Source organism: Spodoptera frugiperda, chromosome 12, assembly GCF_023101765.2.
Source record: "Spodoptera frugiperda isolate SF20-4 chromosome 12, AGI-APGP_CSIRO_Sfru_2.0, whole genome shotgun sequence".
Taxonomy (NCBI): Eukaryota; Metazoa; Arthropoda; class Insecta; order Lepidoptera; family Noctuidae; genus Spodoptera; species Spodoptera frugiperda.
In genome coordinates, this window is record NC_064223.1 from 9,414,238 (window position 1) to 9,437,197 (window position 22,960).

General features: G+C 38.3%; 2 protein-coding genes across 2 annotated transcripts; one reads left to right on the forward strand and one right to left on the reverse strand.

Moving 5' to 3' along the window:
* Positions 1 to 456: 456 nt before the first annotated feature.
* Positions 457 to 2,882, reverse strand: LOC118262317 (ribonuclease H2 subunit B). The gene is made up of 5 exons (XM_050697632.1): positions 2,636 to 2,882; positions 2,317 to 2,526; positions 1,950 to 2,074; positions 1,426 to 1,600; positions 457 to 1,127 (listed from the first exon to the last, which is right to left on the reverse strand). Exons 1-5 carry the CDS (start codon positions 2,721 to 2,723, stop codon positions 802 to 804), a joined length of 924 nt encoding a protein of 307 aa, XP_050553589.1. The 5' UTR covers positions 2,724 to 2,882; the 3' UTR covers positions 457 to 801.
* A 273-nt stretch (positions 2,883 to 3,155) lies between these two features.
* Positions 3,156 to 7,002, forward strand: LOC118262316 (replication factor C subunit 4). Its single transcript, XM_035573564.2, has 6 exons — positions 3,156 to 3,385; positions 3,463 to 3,738; positions 4,212 to 4,430; positions 4,762 to 4,921; positions 5,278 to 5,360; positions 5,697 to 7,002. The coding sequence occupies exons 1-6, from the start codon at positions 3,276 to 3,278 to the stop codon at positions 5,902 to 5,904; spliced, it is 1,056 nt and encodes a 351-aa protein (XP_035429457.2). The 5' UTR covers positions 3,156 to 3,275; the 3' UTR covers positions 5,905 to 7,002.
* Positions 7,003 to 22,960: the final 15,958 nt, after the last annotated feature.

Genomic DNA, 22,960 nt, shown 5'->3' on the forward strand with positions numbered 1-22,960 from the left:
TATAACTTTCTGTCCCTTACTGTACTTATTATTCTGTGACCTTACGAGAATTTTGTTAGTTTCTACTTAGATTTTTTTCTATGTATTATTGTTCTAATTATTATCTACTAGCTTTCTGCCAGTGCTTTTGTAGAGGATTGGGGGCTGATTTCCTAAAATAAATAATACCTACAATAACTTTTTAGTCACAAATAATCCACATATCAATTTATAGCTTTCCAACTTGAAAATTTGGGAATGTTCCATACAAACTCCGCACCCGTCTTAGAAAAGTGGGGGGTTAGAAAAGGTAGCGGCTCATTCTGCAATCCCAACTAACTTCACAGAAAAAATCATGTCACAAACTCGATCTGTTGCGACGTGAAGAAGGGACAAACACTTTCCCATTTATAATATGAGTACAGATTGATGACATAGTGTGGCCTATATGTAGGTACGAATTTAAATAAAAAAAAGTAAACAAAGCATTTGCAGTCTTTTATTGTAGTATTAAATTGATATAACAAACAAGACACATGTGAATACATTTACATATTTACATAAACAAAATAGTATTGATCATGTATTTATTTCAGATTACACAGCTTACTCACGCAAGTGTTCGAGGGAGCTCGAATAGTTTCGAACTTCGACTGGGGCTCATAATCATGAGATGCATGTGCAACGAATCGAATGTCATGCAATTAATGTTAGTCAAGCAATATCGAGCAGTCACGTGAGTAAGCCATGAAGCCTAATTTAATATGTTGCATAGTAATTATTTTGTAAAATGGATAATTTATTTATTGATGACAATTATTCTTATTTCTTTTTGAAAAATGATGATATTGTCTTTGTGCCACTAGCTGCTTTTTGCATTGCTTTTTCTTTGGCAGTCAGTGACTTTTCTTTTTTAATTCCGTTAGTGTTCTTGTCAGGAGTTACTTCCATCTTTATCTCAGATTTATCATCAGAATCTTCACGTTTCATTTTCTTGTTTATTCCATTACTATCAACCTCTGACTTGCGTTTGTTACCAATTGTTTCAATCAAGTCCGGCTTGAAGTTGAATAATTTTTCTAATGTTTGTACCATATCTTCTTGTAGATACCCGGATATTAATTCAAAGGCATATTTTAAGAAGAATTCTGTAAAATATAAAATAAAAGTTTATATAAATCTACTGATAAGATGAATAGATGCTAGCAGTCTCTTACTGAGTAGTTTAACAAAATGTTAATAAATGTTGGTATACATTGCAACAGATAACTTGAGCTACAACAGTACCCTTAGCATGAGTTTGCTTTATGTTTAAGTAATGGAAAGGAGAGCACATTCAGCACTCTGATTGGCTAGCTCGAATTAATGAACCAATCTGAGTACATACAAAAAATCTTAAGATTTTTTAATTAACTAAATATACTGTGTATTGTTTCTGTTTTTTACCTTCATCCACATTATCATTACTGAGACTACTGGTTACAAAAGTAGCAGATGTGGCTCCAGGAGTAACATGGATATTTTTCTGCCTCAATACTTTAGAAACTTTGCGGACTCTATCTTGTAACCACGACATGGTCTTCTCTTCATTGTATTTATAAGCTTTTAATTCTGGTGAACCCTGTAAAGAAAAATTAAATAGCAATTATATAAATAAACATGTTAACTGCCACATACATAGGTTACCAGTGATCTATGTTAGTGGAGGATTTGCCTTCAACATTTTTCTCTTGGCAGTCAATGGCTTAATGGAAGATAAATATTGGTTCATTTGCCAGAACATAAATCTTGGTAAAACATAGTATCTATGTATTTAAACAATAGCAGTCATGATGTTAATTTTGATTAAAAAAAATATGACTTCATTATCATAATCTTTATGTATGTATTTTGTCTGCTGCTTATCAGATATGCATATTGAGTATTGAGGCCATTGTATTTTATCTGCAAATCAATATTTATTTAATTACCTTCAAGTCTGCTATACTGTCCAAGTTGGGCACAAAATCAAGGATTTTATCATATCCTTTTTCAGATAATAAGTCTTCTAATGGTACCGCTCTACTGCTACATTGTTCTTTTAACTTTGGTAATACTGGAAATAATAATATTTGAATTAGGAAAGATGATAAAAATATGTTAGTATGTCTCAGGAAAGTTGTAATATAGTTATTAAACATGTACAAACTTACTGGGACTATGAAAAATGTACACAAACAAGGAAGTGTTAATTCCTTTTTATTTTACAAGAATTGTAGAAAAAGGAAAAGCTGGCATATCGGTTAGTATGCTAGTATGCACACCAAAGCAGAACTTAGAAGAGGTTTTATCCCTTACCTAAAAATATGGGGTGGATAGGCGTACACATCTGAATGCTCCCATCAGATTTAACTGTTTCTCCAATAAACCAAGATCTATAAGGTTCATCATATGAGATTATTTCGTAGATCTTTTTGTTTATATCATCTAAACAATACTTTACAGGCTTTCCACCTGCAGGATGAGGTAATGTGACAATGTTGAAGTTATTGTTCTCCAGCAAAGAATCTGTAAGATTAAAATGAAACAAGTTTATCTTCACGTATCTAACTTTTGTTTGTACTCTTTAACTATTGTTTTGATTAATTGAGTAATGAAATTAGTTCCAATTTCAAACCTTTTACGAGCAAGATCCATGAGTTTTCTACACGTTTTTGAACTGGAGGTGAAGGGATTTTGTTTTTTGAATTTGATCTTGTTGACATTTTCTCAGAATTGTGATTACTTATTTACAAATTATTGTTATCTCACAGAATTGTGTGGTTTACACAGTAGTTTATAGGAAAACTTGGTTTGGTTTACAAAATAATGATTGAATTTGACATAATAACATTTTGCCGCTTTAAAATGTTGCTTACTTTGTCCACAGAGTATATATAATTAAATAAACCGAAATTTCCTCAAATTTAAAATTCATTAGGCATTTATCTAAATACACTGATAAAGTCAACAATTTTATCTTCGTTTTAATAAAACTCCCTTATTGTTTATTTTTATTATTGGCATTTTACAACTTTTTAACCGGAACATATAGCACAACCACGAGCACAACTCTATTGTGTAAACTTTTACGGTTTTTTTTTTACGGTTGTTCACACTAATACTTACTGTCACTGTCATTATAATTATTTGTCATTTGAATTTGACATTTGACAACGACTTTCGTATGATAACCGCGCTTTTTAGTTGTGGTTTCTGTTTCCTTTTCAATTCTAGTATTCTAGTCAGATATTGAACTGTAACGTACAAAAAGGAAGATGCAGGCTTTTCTTAAAAGCGGTAAACTTTCCGCATCGGACAAACCGTCTTCATCAGGAGTAAAAACAGCAGGCAAGAAAAAGCCGCCAGCACCATGGGTTGAGAAATAGTAAGTAAAGTTTTCACCAAATACTTACTTTTAAAACCTAAATTAAGGAACTAAAGAGTCAAATATACATTTTCCAGCCGACCAAAGACGATAGATGATATCGTGGACCAGGGGGAAGTCATACAAGTGTTGAGGGAGTGTTTATCTGGCGGAGATCTTCCTCATTTGTTGTTTTACGGTCCGCCCGGTACCGGTAAGACGAGCGCCATACTTGCGGCCGCCCGGCAGCTGTTTGGCGATATCTCTCGGGACCGTGTGTTGGAGCTGAATGCTTCAGACGAACGTGGTATCCAAGTTATCAGGGACAAAGTAAAGACCTTTGCCCAACTCACAGTCAGCAGCAAGAGACCAGAGTAAGTAGAACTTAATTTAGTTTATTAGACTAGATAATGTTGACTGTCTTAATCTGATGGAACATTTGTCGCATATTATCGGTCACATATCACCAAAACAGACAAATGTATAGAAAAACATCAAGTGATTTTCTATACATTTGTCCATTCACACTTAACTGAGTACACTAGTGGGAATGATGATACTCTTGACGTAATTTACGCCAGATGTGAACCTTCCTTTACACATTTGCTTACAAAATTGAACACGGAATTCATGAAACTTTCTAATTTCCTTGCAACTTCCACTTCTATTTAGCCATAGTTTGCCAGAACAGATCTAGTACAAAACTGAAGACATTAATTATTTAGTGTCTATCAATGTTCAAGTGTTGAATCAACCCCTAAAGAATTATCAAAATCTTTATATAAATATACATAACACCAGCAATCTTTTGTACACCATCAATTTCATAATCTTCTACTAATTCCAGTGGTCGACCATGTCCCCCATACAAGTTGGTGATCCTGGATGAAGCGGACTCCATGACAACTGCAGCTCAGGCCGCACTGAGGCGGACCATGGAGCGAGAGACACGGACCACTCGGTTCTGTCTCATCTGCAACTATGTCTCCAGGATTATACCACCAATCACTAGCAGATGTTCCAAGTTCCGCTTCAAGCCTCTATCAAGAGAAAATGTTATTAAAAGGTAAAAGTGATACAATTCCAGGCCTTTCCCTTTATTTATTTTTAGGTGTGATTGCCCCACTTTAGAGCAAAGACTTCACTGCTCTCTTTCCACTCCACTCTGTGCAGTACCCTTAGGACGAGTTTGCAATATGTTGAACAAAATGGAAATAAGAGCTCGTTCGGCTATCTTATTGGTTGGTCGATTCGCAAAGGCCGATCAGAATTCCGAACGTGCTCTCGTTTCGATTTCATTAAACATTATGCAAACTCGTACAAAGGATCTTCGTCCTAGGAGTAACTCCATGGTAGTCTTTCTTAAATATTATCATTAACTTTTCTCCACCTTGCAGATTACGCGAGATTTGTGAAGCAGAAGGTGTAGATGTGGGCGACGGCGAGGTGTTACACCAGGCAGTAGACACGTGTGAGGGAGACTTGCGGCGCGCGCTCACCGCCATGCAGTGCTGCCAGCGACTGCTGGGGAAGATCACTGCTGAAGGACTTGTGGAGGTATGATTATAGATATTTTGGCTAATTGCCGGTTTTATACCATTTGGTTAAGTACCTGTTAATCTAATAATAAAATAATAATCTAATAAAATTCCATTCCTTCATATCTTGCCTTTGGTGTCCCTGCTTTATCTTATGGGTTGTTTGATGGTAAGGACTATTTCCTATTAACAGTAGCTATAAAGCTCATAAGTTTTTTGCCACTGTCAGTAAGTATGTAGTTAAGAAAAATAAAGAAAAGAAGAAAAGACATTTATTTGGTACAACAACACCAGGCACAAACAGTACATGCGACATAATATAAAACGAGAATCAGTACAAAATAAATATCTTTACATTTTTTCTTTGGTAAACAGGTAACCGGTCTTGTTCCTGAGAATCTTGTCAATCAGTACCTCAATGTCAAAAACTACAGTGAACTGGAGAAATTTGTTGAAAGGTGAGTACCTAAACAATAATTATTTTGACGTAGCTAGGATGTGAGACAAGAAATTTAACTACTATAATGCAAAAAGAACAATGTACCTACAACTTACGTAAACTATTCGAGAAACACTCAATTAGTTTCAAGTTACATCAGAATTCGTATTCATAAGTTTCATGCGTTAGACAACTTTGCTTATTATACAAGCATGTTTTATTTAGTATGTTTCACTATAATTATTTATTTATTTATAGTAGACAAATATTTAGAAGAATTTTTTTGAAGAAGGTAAGATATTTTACCATAATAAAACTACCTTTCGGTTTCTTTAACACAATAATAACCCACCAGTTTCCTGATGGAGGCATACTCCGCATCACAACTCCTGGAGCAGCTGAGCGCGACAGTGGTGACTGCAGGCCATCTCACCAACAAGCAGAAGTGTGAGATCAGTGAGAAGGTGGCTATCTGCTCGCACAGACTGCTGGACGGAGGCGCCGAGTATATGCAACTCACAGACCTTGGCTGCACCATTATAATGGCGAATAATAACCCTTAAGGAAGTAGATTTAAGGTCTATTACTTACTATTTTTTTACGTAGTTAAGACCATTGTAAGTTGGAGTGTGAGTTATCACTGTTACTGCCAATATACTAATGGAATAAGGGATTAATGTGTACAAAGATTCGTTTATTGTTATTGATCTATGGTTGATTGTCATTGCACTAAGTGAGAATGCATCAGACAACTGAATTATAAGTAAAAAAATAGAAATAAAGAATAGCCCATCATATACACTAATCATCACATTCTTGATGCTATGTACCATTTGCTGGGAGAAGAATATATAAAAAAACTTTTGATGATTGAATTTGTCTACCATTTTCAATTCCATAAAGATGTAGATGTAAGTTTCCTAGTTGAGCTGCGGACTAATTAGCGGCTTTACCAGAGTTCCGGTTCAAAGAGCAGGAGTAGGAATGGGGTGGTCTCGCCCAAGGCGAGAGAAGTCATTGGATGCTTTACCCCGTTAAAGTTTTCCGAATTGTAGTGTGGTAACACTACAATACAATACAATAGAAAACTTTCTTGTAGTTGATAATTTCAAGCTGAGAATTTAAGTGTCTTTATTATCTGTTGAGCTAAGAATGTTGCCAAGAATGGAACAACATCTCAACCTTCTTTGATGTGTTAAACATACATATATTTAATAAATTGTCAACTCTGTAAACTACACATCAAGCAAATATGGTTCCTACATTTGGTTGGCACCATGACTATACACGGAACAACTCTTTGTATGACCCACAAATTGTCATTTTGGGTCTGGATGATAGGTGCATGTGAATTTGTATGCTTGTAAACGTAGGGCTATGATTTAAAAAAAATAGTAGTACACGTAAAATGGCGCCACTGTACACGAATCCTCCGCACATAGACAAGTGTCGCCATCTGTGATGTAATATAACTAAACATATTTTAAGTGCAGATGTATGTGTAATGAAATTCCACTGATTCATGTCTTTACATTAGATGCAGTTAATAAATACCAGTTAATACTGGATTGGAATTATTTTTGTATGGATTATGTTAATGATTGTTTTTTCTTGTGAAATATGTGAGAATGTTGTTTGAAATCAATACATGATTAAGTTTTTGTGTTTGTTTTATTGATACAATAAGTAGCCTGCATTATTATATCCTATATTACAAAAAAAGCACAATCATACTAAATAAATTCTGGGGCTAAAAAAAAAAAAAAAAAAATATATTTAAAAATTCGATCCCATCATTATCGTTGCATCAGCCCCAGTTCTAAGGATGCTAGCTAGTTAATATTGACATGATTACAACAGTTCTACAAACCATTAAAAAACAGTACAATGGCCGACTCGACCCGAGTGATATCACGGCCTCACAGAAAACCGACGTGAAACAACGCTCGCGTTGTGTTTCGTTGAGTGAGTAAGGTTACCGGAGCCAAATCTCTAATTCCCCAACAACTCTTAAATTCCTAACCCCCAAAAGGCCGGCAACGCCTTTAGTGTTTCAGGGGTCCATTGGCGGCAGTGTTTGCATACCATTGGCTGATTCGTCTGTTCTTTTACTAGTTCCTAAAAAAAAAACAAGTATCCCAATCCACCTAAAAATATACTTTGTCTCAACAACAGTTTATTCATCTGGAAGTAACTCTGGATCCACCAGAATTGGAAACCTACGTAAGAAACGCAGACAGAGTACCCATCGATTCCAACGATTTATTTGGCCAATAGGCGGCGTATATCGAATCTTCACGAAGATATAATTTGGCCACATTACGGCGGTCGTTGCGAAACGTATCATTCGCCTCATCCTGTGTTAAAGCTTGTTAATGTCGTAAGTAGGGACCTTCTTTACTTAATGTGCGATAGTCTATAGCCGTGCTTGTGTTGCAAGATGTAAAATATTACATATCGATACATTTTGCATTTAGGACCATAATTCTACAATTTGCAGAAACACTTTGTATAATAGAGCGTTTGCTAGTCACTACAAAACGAATCTACTATAAACGTTTTTATGGGTCAACGAATTTCTGTTACTATAAGTAAATCTATCTGATATTCTGGACCCTGTATCGTTGGAAAAATACTCTGTGTAATTGCCCGATTGTTTCTAATAGTAGTAATGTATTATACCATTCAATTATTTAATTAGGTACTAGCTGAATATAATATAGATGTAGACTAACGTATCCAACCTATCAATAAGTCTCAATTAATAATTTCGTGCTAAGTTCTATAATAGCCGCCCCGTAACCCATTATTTAATACTGAAACTAATTGCAAGTTTGCGTTATTATTTAAAGTTTCGATGAAACGTTACCAACTTATTCGGATTTCCATCCAACTCGGTTCGTAAATGATACCTTTGTGTTTATGCATGAGGTATTCAAGAAATAGTTCATTGATTATTATGTGCGCATTTAAACCGTGTGATTATTGTCAACGCGGAATTGCACGCTTTGTGGCCGCCACGGTACTTTACAATTACCGCTGCAGTCACAAACATGGTACTAATGCACGTTGTTATCTCAATTGCATTCAGATTCGATTATGAAGCCTATCTATATCGCCAGAATAAAGCAGCTTACAGTAATTACTAAGTTTCAATGTACTAAGCGACGACATGATTGACTACATCGCCTATAAAGTATCTTTTTACTTTCATTCATAACGTCGGCCGTTTAAAATCTGTTGTCAGGTGGATAGTAGCACTACCACCGAGTGTGCAGTTTACGCGCGCGTTCATTTCACTTCCGCTGTCGGTTGAACGGACTGGCGAGTAGGAAAGAAGAAAATAACGTTCTTATAGAAAGATAATATCGGGCGGCGCGGTGGTTCGCCCCTCCACCGCGGTGTGCGCCGCTATTGGTCGCCGCGACCCTTGACTCCCCCCTCCGCCGCACGCGCAGCGTCTAGCTTTCCAGATTTCAAATCTCGACCGTTTATTTCATAGTGAGCGGGCAGAGCGCGCGGGCCGCGCTCCGCGCTCCGTCGCTGGAGCGCGCCGCATACAATCATGATTGTTTAAAAAAAAAACACGGCAACGTGCTCGTGAACGGTTCGGTGCTACAACGTGACATCGCTAACGATCAGTGCGTGCAGTGCGTCGTGCTCGACGGTTCCACGAATCAGCGGCGGCGGAAAGGTCAATTTCTTTCGATGAGTGGAGGTTTAGTGCATGTTTCTGTACATCATGACTAGATCCACACTCATCCATGGAAGTTGCGAGGTTCTACGGGAGGCAGCGCAGGAGTCGGCGTCCGCGACGAGAGCGTCAGAGCTGGTGATTACGGCCGGGTATGATTACCGTGCGCGTAATGATACGTTGAGCGGCAGGTACGCGGTCTAACGCCGCGGTAACCTCCGCGCCTCTACCTGCGCGCACCCGCCCAAATAATGTCATTTAGATACACTCCGCACCGCTTAGCTATTGGTTGTTCAATGTAAGTTTTTGTAGTTGTTTTTCATCAATTTCAAAGGTAAAGAATTGGAAGTTTTTTTAGCGCTTAAGTCACGGCTTGCTCTTGAGCGTCGCTTGAAGAACGTGAGGTACATTAAGTTAGATTGGACCTGTAAGGTTATCGGCGTCCATTCGAAAACCTCACGTGCGACCGGGGGTGAGCGTGTAGGGGTGCGGGGGGTGTGCGGCAGATAGCGGCGCAGGCGCATCTGCTCCTTCTGAGAAAGGCCATTGTGGCGGTCCCGGAGTGGTCAGTGCGGTGACGTCACGGGCCGGGGCCGACAACCTTCCCCCCGCGGCCCGCGCGCCGACGCTATACCTACACAACATTGAGGTACATCCGACAGCGATCGCAAATGATTCTCCAAGAGATTAGTTACCATGGTATTTGTTAATGTTTTTGTTATTACCTCGTTATTTTTTATTTACATTCCGAAACCACTAAGGTGGGCTAAACCGCTCTTGTGGAACTTCTAATGAATGAACATTAACTGAACAGGATAACTTGATATTGTTGGTTTTCCCCATCTGGGAATAGTGTGAATTACACGTTAATTCAGGTCTCTGTGCCTTTTATACGTAATATCCTCCCAAATGCCATGCTGAAAACTTACATTACTAGAATGGCGGGAATCCTGTAAACTGTTCTTGAAATTGATAACATAAATTGTCCTAAAAAGGAGATACCATGTATATCACTAACGCCAAATATTTTAGCCCCCTTCAGCCCTTTATTTTTTTACTTCGTCAAAGTACACGAGGTCTTGTCTAAATAATGGTTTCCGATGTTAAATGTTGACTCTCTCACTCACTCAAAATTCACGCTCAGTTCCAAATGCCCCAAGACGATTGTAAAGATAACTTGATCCCAGCTATCGCCCTTACTTTGTGCTCAAATAATAATACCGGGTTCGGTAATAATAATATTCCCGCCAGTTCTAGAAACCGAAGTTGAAAACGAGCTATCATTCAAACCCCGGCCGGCCATTACACCCTAATGAACAAATTGTTCGCCTTTCTCAAGAAACGGTCCTATTCTCAAAAACCCCAGCGTGCCCAACAAAGCAATTTCACAAATTCTTTTCAGAGTAAATTATACTGTGTCCATCAAGAGTGTCGGCTCTCTGTTATTTCTACATGTTTTTATGCGTCGTAGAGTTACTTAATAGTGTTCCGGGTAGTGGGTTTAGTGGGGCAGGTACCAAGCCCCAGGTAGAAGGTATAAAGCGCGGGCCCGACAAAAAAATAATTATGTAAGGCCCCGCTTGTAAACGTTTTGTTAAAAGTGAGAATAAGACGTACGGAACGTTCGGATGCCGGGCCCAGCGCTCGCCGCTTGCAGCTACATTTTTCATAACAAATTATCGCATTAATTTTATTACTTGTAATTTTTCCGCTACTCGGTTTTTCTACGAATGTGTTTTATTATCTTTTAAATTAATTAGTCGGGTCTTTAATTGCTAGAATAACTAGTCTTGTAATGAAATGAACTACGTTTAATGGTAATTTTACGTTTCACCGAGTGCTTCGTGCAGGCGTAGATCATGTTAATTAATTGCCTCATAAGGCAATCAAACAGGAATAATATATTCTGGAAACTGGCTTTCGGGGTCGCCTCGTTTCCCATGCTTCCAGAATCGTGACATGTAGTCTAATGTAAACATGTCTGGGATACAGCTGACCTTTGATTTAGACTTTCAATATTGAGATTATCTTCAAAATATATGGACATTTATTGCCTAGTGCCTGTACACGGTCAATCTTCATGAATACTCAAACGATATGTATCTAGCGCGAATATTACGAGTTTATTCCAGAACTTGTTATTCCTAAATAGGAAACGAACGGGGACGACTGCTTGAATACGTCGTGCATTTCATTTTACAACTGAAAAGTGGACCTGACCGGCCGGCAGCCTGTAGAGATGCTGAAGTATAAGCGTCGGTAAACAAGAGTGTAGGCCGTTGTGTTATTCCCATGAAGTCGGAGTTATGTGTATTGTATGCGCGTGCTCACGACGAACGCTATTTTTTTGTCGTGTAAACACTGCGCTTCCGCGTTAGCTGGGCCGTGCGAACCGCGAGGGTCGAGGGAACCGCCCGACCTAACGTAAGTTTCCTTTGTTTAACACTTGACGCATTAGTAGGTAATGTTCGCACAGTTATCGCTACGCGAGTGTTGCACTCCACTGTCGCCTGGCGCTATGAAAATGAGATTTTTTCCTGTGTCTCTGTCTGACATGTTGATGACTTGATGAGTCAGCTCAGTTAGGGAGATACAAACAAGACCAAACTAAAAATAAAGAATTACACATGCTAATTGTTGTGTTTGGTTATGCACATGCACATGCACACTGTTCGAAATAGACTGCGAGGGGGAAAATGCACCCTCTCCCTAATTCCCATGAACTTTAAATATTCAAATACCTTGTTGGTAGCATAGGTATGCCATAAAAGTGACGAGGGCGACAAAATGAAAGGAATTTAAATTAGTTTTTGATTGTTTATGAAGATACTTGACGCTGATATGACGTACGTCTACACAACGGAATACGCTTAGAGCGGCTGATGTAGCCCCTTGTTGTCGATACAATACAAGCCGAACTTAAAACATTCAAGATAGTCAGGATGTACCTATGAATACGGCAACCATTTGTGGCACCTAGCTGAATAATAGAGCAGTCGGACAAAACAATACTGAAACAAAGTTAGAATTTGAATTGTCTGAAATAAAGTGATGCGACGAGAAAATTGTGCGGCACAAAAGCAGTAGCCGGCTTGATTGTCGCCAATTAGTTGTAATAACGGCCCTCGGCCGGCCGCGCTCGGATAACGCGCTGTAATTTGTTAGCGAACACCGAACACGGCTCACGGGGACTGTGAACAAGATTTATGTGTGAAATGTTCGAGGTCGATGCCTCTGCTCTACTGGCTACTGGATTTTGTTTCAACGCGCCGCCCGCCGCCGCAGCACCGGCTCTCGCTCATCTGGTTTATGAAGTGTTGGACACATTTTATAGACTGCGCGGTCGACGATGCATAACGTTATCGATTCAATAATCAACTTTGATTGCTATTTATTGAGAGGTTTGTTATTAACGACCTATTTGTCTTTAACGTGACATTCTAGTGTGGTCTCTGAAATAATGCGACGCTAGCTCTCTTCGTACGTGGCTTCGTATTTGAAGTTGCCACTATAATTAGGTACACTTATTTATTGTACCTCGGCTGTATTTTACGCAACCGAAGCATGAATCATACAGTCGTTAAGTTACAACATTTGCTTTGAATGGTACTACGTGCTGCTAGTTTCCCATCTTGTTTTAAATTGGCCAAGTCAGTATCGAGTATCAAAACATAAAATTAGGTTTCGTGTCGTATTACTGGCAACTCAGCGTGGAATGTTATAGACATGTCATTTGTTTTTACATTAAATGCTACGAGTTAAATGTGTTCTTATTTCAGTTTCATTAAATCATAATGATATTCAGTGTTGTAATACTTGTAACAGATACTTGCAATAATATCTACTTGTTTGTAATGGAGTCCATTTCCATGTAAAGAAGTTTATGGAGCACAAATGTAAAATGGAATGATGCAATTACCCACAGCTAGCGATTACCTAGATGTTCTCCACGGGCCGCGGAGAATAATGTAGAGCACAGCAACGCTCCCGGCGGGCAGGAGCGAGTGCAACGTCCATCGGCTCCTCAAGGGCAGCGATGTGAACTGTCTAACCCTGGATCCTGTTTACGCGCATTCGAATCCAATTTTCTTTGAAGGCGGTCTGCAATCTACAATCATTATTTTTGCAAAGACAAATCCATTTCTGCCTGCGGTACGTGACTGTGGGGTAATGAGAGCTAATGGCGGCGGAGCTGTCATTACGCGGGCGCTCGGCTGCGCGCGCCGATTGCGGTGTCAGCTCGGTGCGCCGGCGCAGCCCTCGATGCGCCCACCTCGCCTCGCAATTCTGCATCGCAGCCGCGGTCACGATTGCTGTCAGCTTGTGACACCACAATCATTATTGCACTTTTATGTTCAATTCGCCGGTTACAACAGGCATGCCTTGTTCTCCGATATTTTTTTGCAATAATCAAAGTCTCGGGTCATGCTAATCGAATTTAATAAAACGTAGGTACTTTGTTGCATAACTTAATTTGTCATTATCTTAGTGAGCAGCAAGCAGTAAGGTCATTGTTTGCAATACCGTTGCATTCAGTACATGAGCGCTATAAACGGTGTGGTTTGTTCTGCTCCGCTAATGAATTCGTCAAACAAACTTCGAGATTACAAAGGAAACTCTTTACTTTGCTTTACAAAGACAATTTATTCTCAAATGTTTGTTGATTTTTTTAGAATAAACGTTTCGGTCTGAGCATTGTACTTTTAATTTTACGTTCTTTTAATTTGTCATTGTTTTCCTTCTTTTTGTTACATGGCATAACCAACAAAATTAACAGAATATAAGAAGGAAAACTACTTAAATATTATAGTTTTTGTTAATAAAAGAATTATACAAAAATACATTATTTTTAAATTACATTACCCAACCAATGTCCACACCAATGGTATACCTAGTTTAAGGCCATATTTCCCATTATTACTCGTGCATAACCTGATGCACAACATTAAAAAAAAAAACATTCAAGCTTAAAGAAACACAATGTCTAACTCACACAAAAACTGATTTCAAGGCAAAGGAAAAAAGGCAATTGTTCCTTTCGACTCCTTTTGTATGAAGCAGATGTGCAAAGGAAGGGATCCTTTCTGCAGGGCCCGTACTAAAACCAATTCTTTGTAATGTTGCACCATCTTTTTTTCATAGAAAAGAATAATAATACGAAGCTGACTTTACATTTCCAAAATTCCGTAAAGAATTCTGTCGTTGGACTCCAGACTCATGCTATTTCTGCCCTTTCGCTGGACACATTTAAGGTTTCAACCACAGAACAGATAAAGGAGGCTTTCTCTTCTCCTCTGTTTTATCTCTTTTATCTTTACCTTTTGTATCTGTTCTATGGTTTCAACTACTATATTCTTATTATTCTTTCATTTTGATAGATTTATCTAGTAGTTCTTTTATTTCTTTATAGCTATACTCTGAAACGACAAACCATAGCGCGATTTTCTAAACGCCAACAGACTTTTTTTTAACTTTCCAAATTGCCTTTTTGGTCCAATTGTCTTCAGATGCTCCCATTATCGTCGTCATCAACTATATAGACGTCGGTATAGAAGTTTAAGTAATTCCATATTTACCTATACTGCCAAAGCTAAACGTATAAACAATATAGATTATAGATATACCCAATGAAGTATTTACGAACGCCTTCCAAGTCCCTGTAGGATACCCCATTATATATCGTAAATTAATATAACGAGAACGAGACGCATTCGGTTAATACAAATCTAGTTATTATGGGCTATGAAACACATTTCTATATTTGAATTGGCCCATTCGAATGCGCTCACGCATTATGGTCTCAAAGGGTTTACATTCACCTCTAGAGCTCATTACAATAATAAATGTAACCTTTATGGCCAGTAAACGTAATGTGATATTACAGCACCTGTCATAATCAGATTAAATATCCTTATTTGAATATTCATACAGTTTTAAATTATGTTGTCGGCGAATAAATCGTTATTTAACGTCGGTGAGTGCACACACACGCGCGCTCGCCAACCTGGGTGAGAAAATATCAGCTAGCTACAAAAATACAAAATAAATGAATCTTCATACTCGTACAAATGTTCGTTATTGCTTTTAAATGAGATAGTTGGATATATTTCACACCTTTGTGCCATTGACGAAGACATAAAACGTGAGTAGCATCGTGTAACAGAACACTTTTACGAGCCACGAGGTGCGCACGCGCACTGTTTATTGGATGTGTACGAATTGGTTGCTTTGGCAAGTTGTAAAAGAATTTTGAACCTTCGTAATACCAGTTTGAAGTTCATGAGCTCACGACCGTGGAGTTTTTATGTCTATTACAGAAAACAATACGTAAGTCCGAGCGGTCTTGTAATGTGCCGCCCAGCGTAGGTACTTGCGAGTGAGTCGATCGTTAACTACACATGGCCTTTGAGCCAATATCCACGATTAAGAAGGACACTAGTTGGTATTAAATGTATCGTTAACTGGGCCACAATGTCCGTTCTATTGGTCGTTTGTTTATTATCGCGACCGCCTGCGCCTGCGCGGATACTAACGCGAGCCCGTACTAGTGCCGTGTTCATTCACGCAGCTACCATTCACCGGCACCTTGAAGCATTGTGTTGTACAACACCTGTCCACCGGCCACCAACTAATGCAATGCGGTGTGGAATGCTTTACCCGTGGTTTCATTAATAATTCAAAGGAAACACTACCTGTGCAATCATAGTCACATTGTACGCTACGGGAATGCTATCAAAGTTTGGCGATCTATTGGATCCACAGGTGTTACGCGTGAAGGTTTTGCAATGCAAAGTGCTTTATCATCAGCTACTTACAAAATTACATCAGTGCAAAAATATTTTCATTCGGAACAATGGTACATATCGTCCGCTACGCTGATTTAACGACAGAACCAATAATTGTAAATCAAACAAGCGTTCATTGGCGGTTCGACGGGCAGCTGACTAGGTAATGTACTGCTATGACATAGGTATTGCGCTAGATATTCAATTGGACGGATTAATTGGTGAACGGAGGGCCCATGGACGGTCGTTGACGACAATCACTGAGTTATGCAACGCGTTACTAGAGCTGATACGTGGCTAAATATGCGGAAAAACACACATTACAACGACATCGAGAATGGCTTACAGGCAATTTGTAAAGCCTTTTAGATTTGCAATGCAGCGTCAGTTGTGCATGCACTGTGACGTACCTACTGACGCAGTACGCAATTACCTTGATGCACTCTTTTAGATATAAATTCTAAGTTTAGTTCACTACAAATCTCCCTCAAACACTCGACAGAAACCGAGAATCTGAATATGCAAATGTCAATGCTAGAAAGGTCTACAGTTCGGTGCAAATACTTGTTGCCAAGTAAGGCGTTGATAAAGGTTATGTTGCTAATAAAGACGTCAGATTGTACTTTGTTACATGCATTTGATTTACGACTAAACACCTCTTCACCTTTACCATTCGGGTAAGTTGGAAAGTACAGTCGAAACAGTAAGTATAGAGGATAAATGACTTGATGCAACGTCTACGTAAGTATGTAATAATGTGCTAGGTATCATTATAATATTTGACTCTTTCAAAAAGCTATTGTCACTTTTACAGTAATGTAATGTCGGAATGGTTTCACAATGCGACAGACAAGTCCCAGGAAACGGCAGCCGGAGTGGTTATTTTATTCGCCACGTTGCACAGTAGTGGCATGCAAGCGACAATTTTATCGTTGCGTAAGCATAGGTAGGCAACAATTTGCGCACGGTGCGTGTCGCCGATGTTGGCTATCACAGCGGTGTTTCATTGACTTCCCAGCGGCCCCTGCGTCACGCGGGGTGCCCACCGGGCTGGCAGCGTCATGTTTTGTGAAACTAGTGTTAATGACGGGGTACTATTGAAAGCGCGCCTACAGTTCCTGTGTGAACATTCCGAATACAACTATTTTAATTGATTGCATGCTTTGTACGTACTGCGTGGAAGCCAGAGAGCTTTTACGATGTACCGTTTACAGTAATGGTTGTCGATAAAAAACAAAGTTACTGTGCACAGTTTTACTTGTGAGTTCCGGTGGAAACTGAAGTTCTAGAAATGGCACAATATTTGAGAAGGGACATGAATAATTGAAAATGCACCGATGTAAGTAACGGCAAGAAGAAGTTTATGACTGTGACTAACTGGACGTCCATTACAAGCCGCTAATTGTTTGCAAGTACCTAAGATTTATGTTTGTTTCCTTATGTAGAAGAACAAACAATGAACTTGAAATATTTTGTACATATGGAAATGTTGCACTCGGGATGATTAAGAAATATTGCAAGTCTATGCCAATTTAGTGTTATTGCGAGGAAGTCGTAAAAGTCAGTTCGAAGAAACGATTGTTTTCCTAGTACCAGCTAACTAAAAGGTGTGTGAGCAAATGATGGAAACAGGTAAATAGGTAAGTTTATACTTAGTACATAAGAAAAATATGTCAATTTTGAAGGCTGTTTTGTATGAGACTGATAGTCAAGTTAAATATATAATTAACATAAACAACGATGAATATGATCCTTATTGCCAGTTCAATGTGGTAGAAATTAACAAAAATTGTCGAGACGCAGTCAAGAAACTTGGAGGAGCAAATCTAGATACTGTTGGTATAATATATGAATATAAGCAAAAATGTAAAAATGCAAAGCCGGTGGTCTACTTGTGTCAGTGAAATGTGAGTGCAAGAGAGAGAAAATACCATAAGTACATACTTAGTACATAAATAGAAAATGTACACTGTTTCTCTACATCTAACATCCCTAGAACAGTTCTTGCCCAGACAAATTGACTCTAGTTCCAATAGCAGACGTTAAACAAATATCAGCGCGATATTCTTTCATCCAAGGCTTAGTCACAACAGCTAGCAACTAAACTAAGTTGTATCTAATACTAGACAGTTAGATACCTAATTCGTCAACCAGTCTATAAATCACCACCATCGTCATGAATATATAAGTGGACTAGTGAACTAGGAATTATGATGTCGTTTGTCGATAAAGCATTATTTTTTGCTAACAATGCGTCAGTATCGCTGACGTTTTATAAACAAAAAATGTCTACTTTTAATAAAACATACCTACATAATTGATTTCAGCGTTTTTCGATACGTCATTAAAATATTAAAGGCTTACTGTATGTCTATTGTCTATATTCTATATCTATATGATATGAGTGTCATATTTGCTGTTCTATTGGCGTCCATGTTTAGAAGTTAGCATTAAGATAGACCGTGATTTAAATCAAAATAAAAAGGGATCCTCAAAATATATGTCGACGCATAACTCGAGAACGACTGCACCAAATTGGGATAGTTGATTTCTTGCTGCATGTATTAGTTTTATTTTCATATTATTTTTCTTTCATACAGATATGAAACTAAGGTTTGGCTTCCTGCGGACTGCGTAGCGGGTTACCGGGGCTCCGGCTCGAAAATCAGGACAGGAACAGGTTGGGTTTTAGCCAGTAAGAGACTGACACTCCCTCTCGCTTCACCCAAGGCGGAAGAAGACATAAGATGATCTAACCTCTCAAAAAAAATTGTTTGTCGTTCCCGAGAGTCTCTAAATAGAACCACAGTTTTCCATCCTTACAAAAACTTAGTCAAGGTAGATCAGGGTCCTACAGAATAAAGAGTAAGATGTTTACTAGAATATGTAAAATATCAACGGAAATAAGAGTACCGTTGTTTGGTATATCTGATGAAGAAGCACAGTATGTCATTGCTCATTAAAGATCGGACAGTTACGCAATAAGGGATGGCTTTAATCGATTCAATCAGACCTGCTAACCTGATACACGCTGCTAGCGACTATATTTCATACCTCTAGTGCAGGTGACGCTACTTCAGTCCCCAGGGCATTCATACATGTCTGAAGATCATTTATTTATCTTGCTTATCATATCTAATTGCAGTACTCAGAGACATTTAATGATAACTTTAACTACTCCTTAGTGACCGATTTTGTTCCGAAAAATTGCTAAGACTGGGTTAAGTAATAGTAACCATTAAATAACTAAGTACGGCGGTTATTTTTTTTTTGTACCAGTCCGCCACATTTCCCCTACCGCTGCAACTCCTGTAAACCAGGATCTACAGTAGATTCTATCATGAAAACACCGGAACACTGAAGTCCTAGGTACATGAAGGACTGTCTTGGATCCCGCAACGAAATAAATCAGAATATTATTAGAGGAGAAGAAAAATTAGAACACACAAAATTGAGTAGAAGCTTTAAACCATACTATTGTATGAACTAGTCCAATAAAGTAAGCAGTACTTCACAAACTTATGTTACGTTACAAACACAACGATAATCAAAAAACATTTTGCAACACATACATAAATCAGAAAAAGCTTTACTAGCAACAATTTATTAAGGCAACATTTAGTTCATATGCCGTGCGAAGTCATTGTGCTCTACTAAACATTACTCATCATATTTAGTTTATTCAGCCCGTGGGAGCCATATCTTCAAAACGCGTCAGTTAGAAAGGTTCTCCGAGGAATGATCCGAGTTGCGTGACGGTAATTATGGCTGCGATGACGATCGGAGTCTTGGATAGTTAATTGTAATGGCGTGTCCGACTCACAGGCCCGTTTCCTGTGCATTTATTCCTAGTACAATGTTATGGATGTCAACGTTCACTCTGTATACATTGTCGCGCCGCTCGTGTACGCGTTTGTGTTTATGTACATTTTACGTTTCATACGTTTTGAATATTACAGCATTATTGAAGTCTAAAGAAATTGATTACGAAATATAGTTTTTCAGATTTCTGGTCCTAAAATTGTATATAGGATCATATCCAATTAAAATATAGAAACTATTGTAGCCTTATGTCAATATTTTTTCATATATATCTTCATTAGCATAGGTACACAACCTTTACAGCTTGTTTCTGACTCCTAAGTTACTCAATGCCAGGTAATAAACTGACTACAGCTATTAGGTATTTCATTTGTATTTATTTAATCCTTTATGTTATACCCTCAGTAAGGATTAGACAAAATAGACATTCGATTGTGCATCCATGGAACTCTTCATTAGCATACATAGACCTGTCATAATAAATTTTCGATGAAATCGTCAAAGAGGCTTTCAGTTATTTCTTTGAAATTGCGGTATTTTGCTTGAATGGCGTGTCAGAATAATATGCTGTTGGGTAATATACGAAGTTGTATGGAGATGTGCGAACACAAGCCGTGGTGCGCAGGCGGCGCGCGGTGTGGATGCCAGTGACTCCTAAACACAGGGCTGCGGTCAGCAGGAATGCGCGCGGGCAAGCGGGCGAGAGCGCGCCCGCCCGGCGCCGTCCGCCACCCTCCTCTCATTTCACGCTTCTTGGAAGGGAATTTTCAATCATTTCTCTAGCATGCGAACTGTCATTGGATGCAATATCTAGAAAACATTAAGTGGAGTTAGTCGCCTCTGTAATCTTGTAACAAGAAGTGGTCGGGTGAGCTCCGACTGCTGTTTACGCCAGCCTGTTTTATACGCATTTCGATCGTGACTGTCCGAGGGGATGTTGGGAGCTTTAATAGTTAGTGGCTGTCGTGTGGCGTTGTTGCTTTAAATCGGTGCAACAATGTTGCAACATATCATTATCGCGGTTGGGGATAAACAAATAAAATCTTGCTGCCTTCAGGTTGTCTTGACTTTCTTTAATTCTAATCCGTACCAGATTGGTTAGGTTATTTGATAGGTAGGAATCTAATCTACAGCTAAAATAGGTCTTCCATAGATAAATCTCTACCAAATCAAATCAAATTTATTTCAGAATTGTTTCCATAATTTAGTAACAATGTTCTTAGCCTATGTTAGTAATATAAAACAAAACAATGAAAGAAATTCAGGCACTTGCTCTCGTGTGTAGGTGTCTACCGCACCGTTCCATTATCAAGAAACAGAAGCTACAACAAATTAAAGTACAAATTAATTCGTCTGTTGAAAAGTTAATGGTGTAATATTACGAGACGGTACTCATAACGCGTGCATAATTAACTATATCACCTGGACAATGTTTTGTCCGTTTGTCGGACATTTCTAACTCCTCACGTATGCTCATAAACCTGTTGAAGTATGATGGCGTCTAAAGTTCGTGGAAGGATACGTGTAGCTCATGTCGGGACGAGGAACGGCCGCGTTATGAAAATGAGATCAGATTAAACTATATAACATTATACAGTATGCTTGTATACTATGCTAAGCTTCACTCCGAGATATAATGATAAGGATTTGAAAGAACCAACGACTAACTAGAAGATTTCGTTTAGTTTAAGCTTTTGTGTGAGAACTCAAAATGGTTTTTTTTTATAGATGTGTCTATTTTTAGTTGATGGTAACATTACTTACTTATTATGAATGTGAATGTTTGTGTGTTTGTTTGTTACTGAATCACGTTAAAATGACTGAAGGGATCGAGATGAATTTTGGAACAGGGGTAGATTATGGTCTGGAATAACATATAGGACACTTTTTATCCCACGGAACCGTGAGGGATGCTGCTGGCAGAAGCTACTAAAGAATAAACTACGTTAAGTCACGGCTATACACTGCACATAACTGTAACTCTATGTATCTCTACGAATTTTTTAAGTGTGTTCAGAAGTATAATTTTGGCACTGCACGAAATTGTAGATAGGTATTAAATGGCGTACATATCTTTAAATGTGTAAGTAAAGGCTTATAATCTTCCTTTATGCTACGTATGCTAAAATGAAATGTATCTATATTTCGACCTAAGGTCGTGATTTGCAAGTTAAAACTGATTCAGGTTTAAAATCGTCAAAGGTTCAAGGTTTATTAGCACTATTTTAGAAGACCGTGTGTGTGAGCGTAGCCTCATTCTAACTTTATCGCTTCATAGAAACCATGTGATATATAAATAACTTGTTTCGCCAGTAAACAATGCTAAGTAGGTAGTAAAAATTAAAAATTTCGTTCTACTACAAAACGGCTTACAAAAATGGTTCTTCCTAAGCACATTTCAAACTGTACCAACCTATCTACCAACTCGAAACATGTACGGTATACTTAAAGACAAGCAATACTTATGTAATCTTCAAATAAAGTAAATAATAAAACTTTGCCTTTAAAAAAGAACCAGTAATAATGATTTGTCTATCACAAGTGCTTCACGGGACGACGAATGTACAATATACATGCGTACAAACGACCAGTTTACAAAGAGACCCTGTAGCGTGGCTTGCTACGAAAAAAAGGGCAATAAGTGGTTGAAATCAGTACAGTTGGTTGTTTCACCGTGTTCCTATGTATACTGGTTATAGTGTACTTCCATCTGTCAGCAGTGGCCACGGATCATGGTAGGTATACTGTCAAGGGCAAGGCCGCCGGGTCAACGACCCACACGCTATGGCTATTTAGGGATTACGCCGCGCTTCAACACTAATTCGTTATCGTACAACTTTATGTTAGTAGTATATATAAAAATAAATAGTTAAATATAGGCAGGGTAGTACATAGGTAGTATTAGTTCTTAAAAGTACAAAGTACATTGTCTATAAGGATTTTTATACGTTGTAGTAACGCGCGATGGATTTAGGAAATACTGTAGGCTCTAAGCTATAATTTCCACTAATATTCAAGGAGTTTTTTTTAAAGCAATAGTAGGAACGCGCGCGCGGTGTTTTAGTTTAGTTAGTAAGAGTCTGACACTCCCTCTTGCCTCGCCCAAGTCGGGAGAAGTGACTGGATGAATATAAACCATCAAAAACAAAAATAAAATAAAAATAAGAAGCTGGAACGCTGAAAGAATTATATGAAACTTTTAAGAAAAGTAATGAAAGAAAATTACATGCATCAGTACTAAACCTATATGTTACTATAAAAAAAATCAAAGAATCCTTGTTACCAATAACGAACTAATGTTTTAAACTAAGATTACAA

What these genes read in the sequence shown, in the direction of transcription:
- LOC118262316 (XM_035573564.2), top strand. Translation starts at nt 3,276, where the DNA reads ATGCAGGCTTTTCTTAAAAGCGGTAAACTTTCCGCATCGGACAAACCG. An exon ending in GCACCATGGGTTGAGAAATA is followed by an intron (nt 3,386 to 3,462) that starts GTAAGTAAAGTT and finishes TACATTTTCCAG; the next exon opens with CCGACCAAAGACGATAGATG. An exon ending in CTGGAGAAATTTGTTGAAAG is followed by an intron (nt 5,361 to 5,696) that starts GTGAGTACCTAA and finishes ATAACCCACCAG; the next exon opens with TTTCCTGATGGAGGCATACT.
- LOC118262317 (XM_050697632.1), bottom strand. Translation starts at nt 2,723, where the DNA reads ATGTCAACAAGATCAAATTCAAAAAACAAAATCCCTTCACCTCCAGTT. An exon ending in TATCCACCCCATATTTTTAG is followed by an intron (nt 2,075 to 2,316) that starts GTAAGGGATAAA and finishes TATTATTTCCAG; the next exon opens with TATTACCAAAGTTAAAAGAA. An exon ending in TAATGATAATGTGGATGAAG is followed by an intron (nt 1,128 to 1,425) that starts GTAAAAAACAGA and finishes TATATTTTACAG; the next exon opens with AATTCTTCTTAAAATATGCC.